Here is a 10728-nt window from a genome sequence, read left to right as displayed (position 1 = left end):
TTTTCTTGCCCATAAGACTCTCGGCAACCAGGGAATCCTAGCAAATGGAGTTGGAAGAGATGCTGAGAGCTCACTGACTCATTCCCTTTTTTCCAATGGGCTCAGTTCCACCTAACCGAGCCCCGACAGCTCGTGTTAAGCATGTGCTTAACAAACTCCAGCATTGCAGATGCCACAGCTCCCCATGGCGGTCTAAGTGCTTCACCAGACACTTGCCGTGATGTTTTCAGCAACATTTCCGAGGAGGGACAGCTTTGCCTGTCCAGGCAAAGAATTTCTGGGAGACCTCATCCTACAAGATTGTCCATTCTTGTTTCTGCCCGCTCCCACACTCTGCTCCTCTTCTTGCCTTGCCAACTCCTCTCCTCCCTGCATCCAGAACTCGAGTTCAGAACTACCAAGTAAAAATCTAGAAGAGGGATTGTGCATCCCTCCCAAATGGGCCATCCTCTGTCTCCCTCTGTTTAACATTCCCAGAAAGAATGTTTCCACCCAGACACCAAGACGCATGGCTTGGCAAAGGGGAAAGCCACATACATGTTTGAAGCAAAAGAATGGCATTGTATCGTCTTTGCTTGAACTCACCATTTTCCTTCTGGTGGTAGAAAAGCTGCTTTAAGGAGAAGTATTCAACTGGACCGGTGATGATAAGGACTGGGACTGGAGTCACAGCAGAGACCTGGACCCTTCCACATTCCCTGTGCTAGGCGTAACTCAGATTTGCAGGGTTTTGGAGGGGTGACAGAGCCTCTGCGCTCCCCAGAGGAAAACACCGTGGCTTGTGATGCCATGGGAATGGCTGGATGGCGTCTGCACCAGGGTTTCCGCTCTGTCTTGCTGAGCTAACGCAGGGTCTAGCCTCATTAGTGCTAATTAAAGACAAGGAAAAGACATTCAAGAAACATGAATAAAAATAAATATAAAAAATAAATGGTTCTGCTCAGGCCGGGCAGGCTGCAGAGAACAGGCCAGAAATAGCACCTAAAAATATGAATTTGGGCTTGAAAACATGAAGGTGTTTTTCGCCGGGCATGCAGGTCGTTAGCCAGCCTCCTCCTTGAACGATATTCCTTTGCAAACGGCAACTGAGCTCTCTTGGGATCTGGCTGTGAATTCCTGTCTGTGACAGAGAAGCACGCACCGCAAAGATGCCACTTGGCTAATGCACATATTTGGGAGACCCTGGACAACCTGAGAGGGAGGGAAGTGGGTGGTCTTCTGGAGAGGAGCTAAGGTCCAGACCAACCACGTGTCCCCTTTCTCCTTCCATCTAGATGCTCCCAGAGGCTCTGCCCACCTTTCCTTATTACTGTGCTCCTCCTCCTCCTCCCCTCAAAGCCAAACTTCCCGGCTGACTTTCTCTCCTGCCCTTAAAACACACTCTGAGATGCCATAAAGGAGTCTGCTTGCAATGCAAGAGGGGAAAATCCCTGCAGGATACAAGGCTGCCTCATGCTCCCTCAGGTTATCTAAACAACTATGGTAGATACTTGTTAACTGGTTCTCAGCCTTCCTCAAAGCCTTAAAAATAATACTTGAAACACAGTGAGGAGCATTTATAAAGACCGTGATAACAGAAAAAGAAGTCTGCTTTCAAAAGGTGAGGCTCCAGGGGCTGTGAGGACAACTTGGCTCTCTTTAGTGGTAGAAGTTAGCTCTTTTGTCCCCGCTTTTGCACCACAAGCACGAGAAGTTCAGATGTACCTGGTTCTGTCATTCTTTTCAATCACTCAAAACTGTGGTAGAGCTATGGTCAGCCCAGGACCATTTGCCATATTGTGGCCAACACTGATATCAAGGTAGTGCGAGGCTGAACTCAGAGGGAGCGCCATCATATCAGGTGCTGTACGAACACACCATAAGAGATGAGTCCTGTCCCAGGGAGGTCATAACAATAGAATTACAGAGTAATTTAAATCAGAAGGGACTAGATCAGGTTTCTCAGGGCCCGGTTCAGCCAGGTGTTGAATATCCCCAAGGATGGAAATCCCACAGCCTCCCTGGGTTCCTGTTCCAGCGTTTGACCTCCCTCATGGTGGAAATGTTTTTCCAAATAAACGTTAGATTCTAACAAGAGGCAAAATCATTGGTAAATTAATTGCTCAGACTTGGGGACTCCCAAAAAATGAGTCACGGCAGGAGACTGAACGTTGTCTCCAAGCCCAGGAGTCCCACAGAGCCCCTTCTTGTAGGTAGGAGCTGGGATGGCCAACGCAGAGTGACAAACGCCAGAAGTGACAGATGAAGGGATACTCCCAGGACAAGAAGATGAAAGTGCTACCAGCTTCAGGAGACTCAGCTCTTTCTAGCAAGAAGGACAGCTTACAAAATGCTGGGTTCCACCTGAGTTCTGCTTTCCTTCCCACGATGGGGGAGGCACTCAGAGCCTGCTTTGCTAATATGATTAGATACTATTATTAGAGACCCATTACAGCAAGATAATTATTGCTATTATTATTATTGCTCTAATTTATTTCATTGCAGCGTGGCTGCAGAACCTAGTGAGGACCATACCAGGCCAGGTCCTACACAAATGTGCGACCAAGAACCATCCCTGCCCTGATGAGTAAGAGGGAAGGTCCCAGCCCTGCAAAACACTGAAGCACGTATATAAACGCGTTTGTGGGACTTGTTCCCTTTGAGATCAGCATTAATCACACACGCGAATTTTGACGCGGAAGGGTTTGCAGCACAAGGTTTCGTTATGCCAAACCAGACCTTTTGCAATGGTTCAGTGGTCACCAGAATGAAACGAGCAGAGCCGAACCAGGGCAGGGAGCCAGAGGGGTAGAAAGGTCATTTAACCTTTTCTAAAGGTCTTTGCTCTTTGTGGAAGTGCAATATCTTAAATCACTTCAGTTGTTCTTCTGTAAATTGATCGTAAGAGATCCATATTTCACTTGCAATCTTGTGGGCTGGCTGGAGAGGGCGCAATCAGGGGGAGCTCAGGAGTATTGTAAGGGAGCTTTAAAACCGATCAACAACTCTTAATATAATATTGAAACTGTGACTATGTCAGGGGTGGTGTTTTGTTTTGCCTTTTTTTTTCCCTCCCATGTATAAAGTTTGAAGCTTCCCAAGCCATCAGGGAAGGTCCCATGGAAACAGCCACTTATTTGTAAGGGGGAGAGGGAAACCAACCAACTGAACAAGCTGTAATTATTTAAAGATGTAAAAAAAAAAATATACATATTATGAAGTAGTATGGCTACCAATCCATGTAACTTCTACACCTTTAGAACTAATGGAAATAAAACAATGACAATAAAACTAGAAGGCTGCTGCTTGTCCCTGACTACCCCCGTGGGCTTCTTGGGGAGGGCCGGGGGTAAATGATCACACATGAAACACACCTGGAGTAGCAATGGTGTGATGGGTCCTGTCCCAGGGAGGTCATAATGACAGAATTACAGAGTAATTTAAATCAGAAGGGACTACATCAGGTTTCTCAGGGCCCGGTTCAGCCAAGTGTTGAATATCCCCAAGGATGGAAATCCCACAGCCTCCCTGGGTTCCTGTTCCAGCGTTTGACCTCCCTCATGGTGGAAATGTTTTTCCAAATAAACGTTAGATTCTAACAAGAGGCAAAATCATTGGTAAATTAATTGCTCAGACTTGGGGACTCCCAAAAAATGAGTCACGGCAGGAGACTGAACGTTGTCTCCAAGCCCAGGAGTCCCACAGAGCCCCTTCTTGTAGGTAGGAGCTGGGATGGCCAACGCAGAGTGACAAACGCCAGAAGTGACAGATGAAGGGATACTCCCAGGACAAGAAGATGAAAGTGCTACCAGCTTCAGGAGACTCAGCTCTTTCTAGCAAGAAGGACAGCTTACAAAATGCTGGGTTCCACCTGAGTTCTGCTTTCCTTCCCACGATGGGGGAGGCACTCAGAGCCTGCTTTGCTAATATAATGAGATGCAATTATCAGAGATTTTTTTACAACAAGATGTTCCCAGCTGGACTCAGAGACACCACCCCTAAGTCAAAATGATGTTTCCAGCAAGGGCTGAACTCTGCCACCACCGCCCTCTGCAGAACCACAGCCCTCCTACAAGCACCCAACCTTCCACCTGGGGTGCCCAGCTTCCTTCCCAATCCAACCAGTCCCTGGACACCCCTGGAACTGATACGGTTGAGTGCAGCCAGAACTTCAAACCCCACCCATTCCCCCCTACACCAGACAATTGGGCAGCTCCCCTGCTATTTGGGAGGGGAGGGTCCTTCTCCCCTATAAAAGCGGGTGGGTGGAAGGGTTTTGGGTGTGGAAGGTGTTGTTGAGGATGGGTAGGTTGGTTGTGGAGAGGCTGTGGGGGGGATTGGGGATTGGGGATTGGGGATTGGGGATTGGGGATTGGATATTCACCAAGGGGAGAAATGAAGTTGGGGAGGAAGACTGTATGGTCGGCTTCCCCAGGTGCACGCACAGGGTGGGCCTGGGAAGGGCAGTGGTTTGAGGGGTGCAATGGGTGCCTCCACAAACCTGGGAAGACATGGGGTGGAAAGTCTGGGCTCAGTTGTTTTGGAGAGCTGCAAGTTGATGCTTGGAGGATTGTGAGAAGATGGTGAGCTCTGATCCCCCCCTCATTGCATGTGGAGGGTCAGAAATCCCCACAGGAGCCTTGTGCAGGGGAGTGAAGCCACGGTGGTGCTTGCTCCACAGCAGGGTTTGGGGACATGTTCCCTGGGTATGTGTGAGCTGGCAGCATGGGTGTGCAGGCAAAACTGGGTTGGACCTAGCAGCCTTGTCCTTGTTGTGTCCTGGCATGGGTGTTTGGCTTCTCTCTGAGCGCAAGGACTGGAAATGAGCCCATACACAGGGAGGACTTCTTCTGGAGGCCTGGCTCCCTGCTCTGGACCAGCTCAGGTGGTTTGCTGGGATAGGCTCTGGGGTGCAATGGTTGTGTTCCTGGGATGATGGGTGTCATGCCCTGCAGAAGGCTGGGGCTTGTTGTCCTCTTCTTCCTCCTTGGAGGTGGGGGAGGAGGGGGAGCATTTTGGAAGAGGCTGAAATAAGTCTGGAGTAAAAATGTGAAGTAGGGAGGTCTATGGAGAGAAGGAGACCAGCAGATGCTGGTTCTTCTGATGCCCTGGGAGAAAGGGCAGGCTCCTGAAGAGGACCACTACTCTGCTGTCCAGAGTGGCTACAGCTGGGGCAGTGTGTACCTTAAAACCTTACAAAGCGCTCAGCACTTGCAGTCTCTCACAATGAGCCCCTTGTGAACTGAATCAGCAGCAAATGGACCTGTGCGCCTCTGCAGGTGAGGAGCTTCCCTGGGGTCTGGGCTCTGGGCTGTGTGAGCTCTCTTGGGGCTCATTCCGTGCTGCCCCAGATGAAGCCCATGCCTGGAGAGTCACAAGGAAGACCTACAGGGTCTGGGGCATGGGCAGACCCCTTGGGTGACCTGTGTCCAGCAGCCAAAAACTGTTCCAGGGATCCAGGTTGCCTCTGGTGCCTTTGGCAGCGGGAGCATCTCGTTAGTTGACTCTTGATCTGCAGCTGGCTTTTGACTAAAGTCTGACCACAGCATGCGGCTTTTTTGGGTGGAACTGGAGCAGCCCTGGGAACAATTATCCCATGCCCCAGGAGACGTGGGAATAAAGCTCAGTCTTTTACTCCTGGTAAAGCTATTTTGTATGGCCCATTAATGTCTTTAACTTTGTGCCTTGGATCCAGGTAATGTTCTCTGACATGTTTTTCTCTTTCAGCTCTTCCAAAAGGGATTTGGTCTGTGCTTTTATATGAAGGCCTTTTTTATATATATATATGAAGGCTTTTATAGCCATGCTACCTTGTCTGCTCCTGCTTGAGGGTATGTTCACACCTCACTGCTGTTCACAGCCCCATGGAGGTGGCTGCTGGCTTAAATGCTTCTTCTGGGCTAAGAGCTTTGGTGGACAAGGATGTCCCCTTACTGTGGCAGGAGCATGTGGCACTGAAAGCTTTGGTTTCACAGTCGCTCTGAGCTGATGCGAGAATGGACTGCTGTATCGGAGCTAGTGCAGACACTGGAGAGGCTGAGACGTTAGCTTGAGGTGGGAATGCCTCTTCTGGTGGGGGCCATGCATGAAGTTTCTGTTGATTGTCATATCATGCGCCAGGTAGCTCAGAGCCTGGTTCTGACTGCTGTGGAGTCTGAAGCTGAGCAGTGCTGGTCTCCAGGACTAATCTGCAAGGGCATATTGGCACTGTGCTTTCCATTTGCTGGAACCTGCTTTTTTTGTACACCCAGTCCTGGCAGAAGTCCTCAGAAGGAACCGCAAGTGACACGTGGCTGTGATTTCATGTCAGAAATGACTCCTTATGTACTGCTGTGACTTCCTGGAGGGAGCTACAGGATGCTGTAGGATGGTGCTGCTTCAGCTCCCCCTCATCTAGAGCCTTCTGATCCCAGGTTCTGCTAGTAGGGCCCATGAATGCTCCCTGACTGGCCTCATGCCATTGTGGTCAGCGGGGCAAGCAGCTGGCAAGGCAAGGGGAGGGGGTGAGCTATCTCCAGTGCCGGTATCGGGCAGCAGCGCTTGCCCTGGTGGCTGCATCGGGAAAGGATGGCTCACCATGGCCTGCACTGATTCGGGTTTGTTAAGGTCTATGTAAGATTGTGTTCCTCCTTTGCACTGGGACATCAAGGCTGTCACTGAGGGAACGGTTGGAGTTAGGTGAGCTCTTGCTCCTGGTGATGAGAGAGTCTATTTTAAGGTCCTCTGTGGAGAATCTGTGGTAGGAAAGAACTTCTGGGGATCCCCAGGCCAAATTCTTGCTTGTGGGGTGAAAACTACCATTAGAGCAGGTTGCTCAGGGCCTTATTTGATTGAACTATGAATACCTCGAGCATGGAAATTTCCCCCACCTCCCTGGGCCTGATAGAAACCTTCGTGGACTTTGCCACAGGGACTTGAGGAGGAAAATGGGGGCAAGGAGATTGTGGCAAGCTCCTCCTCTGACTGGTTTTGTGTATTTCTGAGTTGCAACTTTCCTTCAAGGCTAGGGCACCAAGTGTGAGAAGGACCTGCCATTCCCCCAACAGCTGTTGGAGATGCCAGAAGGCCCATCAGTGAGGAAGTTCCAGCTGCTGACCTCCCCTTTTGTGGGACAAGTGGTGGCCAAGGTGGGGGGAAGCAGCCGGAAGATCAATGTGAATGACCTGAATGCCCTGAGGCTCCAGGACTCCCAGGTGAGCTGTGCTAAAGATAAACTTACTGGTCCATGGCAAGTCTGAGGCAATCCACCATCATCCTGCATCCAGGTCACAGAAGGTGCATAACCTGAGAACAACACCAGGCTCATGTTTGAGGTGGACTGTTGGCTTCTTTTTATAGCCACAAAATAAGAACATGTGGCCCAAGAGGTGTGAATGCCCATTTTGCAGTACCACTCTGTGTTGCAAAGTTTGGGATCAAGGTTCCCGTGAGGAGAGGCAGTTGCAGTGATGTGGCTAGACACGGAGATGCTCAGAATTATTTGCAGTTTTGAGTCAGTCATGCTAATGCACTGCTTCTGTGCCTCTCAAGGGAGGAGGAATCGGTGTTGGCGAGAGCTGTTAGTAGAAGATGAGAGTTGATTTCTTCAGCAGCCTTGTTTCCCTCAGCTGTGAACTTGCACAGTTCCTTCCCTTACAGCCGAGGGCAGGGTTTCACCTGTCTAGGTTGAAATGCCTGTGCTGTGGGCACTTGTGAGATAAACACACTGGGTCAGTCCTGCCGGGGGTTTCACTTGCCTGACCTCCTTCAGATGATGATTTGGACTTGACTGACCAAATGCTAGTCCAGTCTTACCTCTGATTATATGATAGTCTCAGCTGAGGGCAAAGATGTGAGCAGCTCAACAAGTCAATTGTGGCTTCAGGGTCACCCTAGCTTGAGACGCTTGAGGTCATTGCAGAGTGGGGAGGCGAATGAGAAGCAGTGATGACAGACTTTGAAACCCCGAGTGTCTGTCCTGGTGTGTCTCTTTGGCCTGACGTGAGCCTCTGTGAGGGCTTCACACTGGTGTGTCATCTGAACACCTTGTGAATCATGTAGACAAAGAAGGGATGAGAGGATGACTGCTGCTCTGATTGGAATGGCTCAGATGCTACTGAATCCTGTGTTCAACATGGGGTGATGCACCTTCTATCTAAAAAAGGTTGTAGAAAATAGTCACTTGTCACTTTTTACTAGAGTATGTAGTGATAGGACAAGGGGGGATGGCTTTAAACTGGAAGAGGGAAGGTTTAGATTAAACATTAGGAAGAAGTTTTTCACTCTGAGGGTGGTGAGGCACTGGAACAGGTTGCCCAGAGAGGTTGTTGAGGCCCCATCCCTGGAGGTGTTCAAGGCCAGGCTGGATGGTTCCTTGGGCAACCTGGTCTGGTGGGAAGTGTCCCTGTCTATGGCAGGGGGGTTGGAACTCAATGATCTTCAAGGTTCTTTCCAACCTAAACCATTCTATGGAAACAGCCAGAGGTTATGTGGATCCTCAGTAGATCTGACCATTTTTCTCAGGTTCATGGGAAGAACTTGTACCTGGCATTTGTGACAGCTGAAGGTCTCTTAGGATCAACTGCAGAAGAGCCAGTGCTGCAAGGAGAGGCTGCTAGTGGGGCAAGTCCTGCTGTCCAGGGAGGGCAAGATGATGTTTGTGCTCCACAGACCCATCCCCAGGAAGAGGACCTGCAGGAACTCCAGTACGCAAGATCTGAAGCCCCAGACGCAGCAGGGGGGCTGGGCAGCTGGCTGCGCTTCCACTTCGGCTTGTTTGGCAGCATTCGGGCAAACGAGTTTTCAAGAGCAAACAAAGCTAACAAGAGGGGAGACTGGAAAGACCCTATACCCAGGTATTTGGTGGAGTCCTCCCAAACTCTGCTTTCTCCCCACCTCTCATTCTGGAAAGGCGCTCTTCTGTCTCAAACTAAATTTGTGTGGGAGTGTTCTTAGTCCCCTCTCTTTTTTTTTTACTCTGATAATTCTTAAAATAAGTAGGCACAAGAGATAGCATGAGGGAGTACGGGCTGTGTTTGACCAGGGAATCTATAGTAGACTGTTGGGTATTCCTGTGTTGTAGGTGTCTTGCAGGTCTCCCAACAGCACCAGCTGATGATGGTTTTCCTTGGACATACCTTATCTTCGTACTGCATGTTCTTCTACCCTTAAAAATTGGGTTTTCTACCCTTTGTTGCCTTCTGCCTCCTCCCAGCCACACCCTCTCTAATGCTTTCCTTTTTCTGCTGTCTGTGTTTCATCTCCTTTGCTTTCTGTGATCAGAGAATTAAGGGATTGCACTTGTGAGATGCGTGTTGCCTGCCAGTCTGGGGATCGTCATACCAGCTCTGTTAAGATTTTTTTTTTTATTATTATTTTTTTATTCAGAGAGAACTTTTAGGATGCTAGATTGAATCATGCCCTGAAAATGCCAGTTTCTCCCAGTTACATGTTTTAAAAAAAGAAAAATAACCTTGCATAAATAATATACATCTGAGGCAGCTGGAGCCACTGTTGGAGTGATGCTGTTAAAGGCAGCAGTGTGTTGAAAACAGTCTACAGTCTGCATCCCAAGTTCCATTGGAAGAGTGCTGGACAAGGAAGGGGTAAATACTGGAAGACAGTGTGGACTCTGCTCTTGTGAGCTGTTTAACCTGAGTGGTTAATAATGTACAAGGTGGGTGTCTGGCACCTGTGTATGTAGGGACACGCTCCCCGCTCCGACTTCCTGCAATCTTTTGAAGGATTGCTTTATTTCTACACAAAGAGTTTCAGATGTAGTCAGTTTTGTGTGCTACTTTGAGCCTCGGTTTCCCTGACTGTGGACCCTACTGCGAAGATGCTGATGGGTCTCCCTGCCTGCTGCTGTCTTTCGGTTAGAGACCACAGGGCAGCGTGAAGGAACAACTTGTCTGCAAGTTGTGTGGGTTCACAACCAAGTTTCTTGGCTGAAATCATTAAGGAGACTACTTGGCATTCAGATGGTGCTAGAGCTAAACCTGGCTTCTGTTGTCAAGGACAACAAAAAAAATTTCTATAAATATATTAGGAATAAAAAGAGGACTAAGGATAATCTCTGTCCTCTAGTAGATGGGGTTGGTAACATAGTGAGCAAGGATGAGGAAAAGGCTGAGGTACTTAATGCCATCTTTGCCTCAGTCTTCAGCAGTAGGACCAGTTGTTCCCTGAGTACCCAGACCCCTGAGCTAGAAAACAGGGATGGGGAGTAGAATGAGACCCCCCGTAATCCAAAGGGAAATGGTGAGGGACCTGCTTCAGCACCTGGAGATACACAGATCTATGGGACTGGATGGGATCCACCTGAGGGTACTGAAGGAGCTGGCAGAAGTGCTAACTGGTCCACTTTGCATCATTTATGAGCAGTTCTGGCTAACTGGGGAGGTCCCAGCTGACTGGAGGTTGGCAAATGTGACACCCATCCACAAGGAGGGCTGGAAGGAGGATCCAGGGAACTACAGGCCGGTCAGTCTGACCTCGGTGCCTGGGGAGGTCATGGAACAGATCATCCTCAGTGCCATTACACGGCAAATGCAGGAGAACGGGGTGATCAGGCCCAGTCAGCATGGGTTTACGAAAGGCAGGTCATGCCTGACCAACCTGATCTCCTTCTATGACAAGGGGACCCACTTAGTGGATGAGGGAAAAGCTGTGGATGCTATCTACCTGGATTTTAGCAAAGCTTTTGATACCGTTTCCCACAGCATTCTCCTGGAGAAACTGGCTGCTCATGGCCTGGACAGGTATACTCTT

The 10728-nt window shown here is 49.4% G+C and overlaps 1 protein-coding gene across 1 annotated transcript in view; it reads left to right on the top strand.

Annotated features, from left to right (window-relative positions):
* Positions 1-7034: 7034 nt before the first annotated feature.
* The window catches only part of NEIL2 (nei endonuclease VIII-like 2 (E. coli)), a 5882-nt gene continuing 2188 nt past the window's right edge, over positions 7035-10728 (top strand). Inside the window, exons 1-2 of the mRNA XM_009887949.1 lie at positions 7035-7172; positions 8482-8813. Of these exons, the coding sequence (XP_009886251.1) occupies positions 7035-7172; positions 8482-8813 (470 nt within the window). The remainder of the gene's footprint in view (positions 7173-8481; positions 8814-10728) is intronic.

This window comes from Charadrius vociferus, unplaced genomic scaffold (assembly GCF_000708025.1).
Source record: "Charadrius vociferus isolate BGI_N301 unplaced genomic scaffold, ASM70802v2 scaffold36, whole genome shotgun sequence".
Taxonomy (NCBI): Eukaryota; Metazoa; Chordata; class Aves; order Charadriiformes; family Charadriidae; genus Charadrius; species Charadrius vociferus.
The sequence above is the reverse complement of the archived record's forward strand: the minus strand, read 5'-3'. Positions and strand labels throughout refer to the sequence as shown.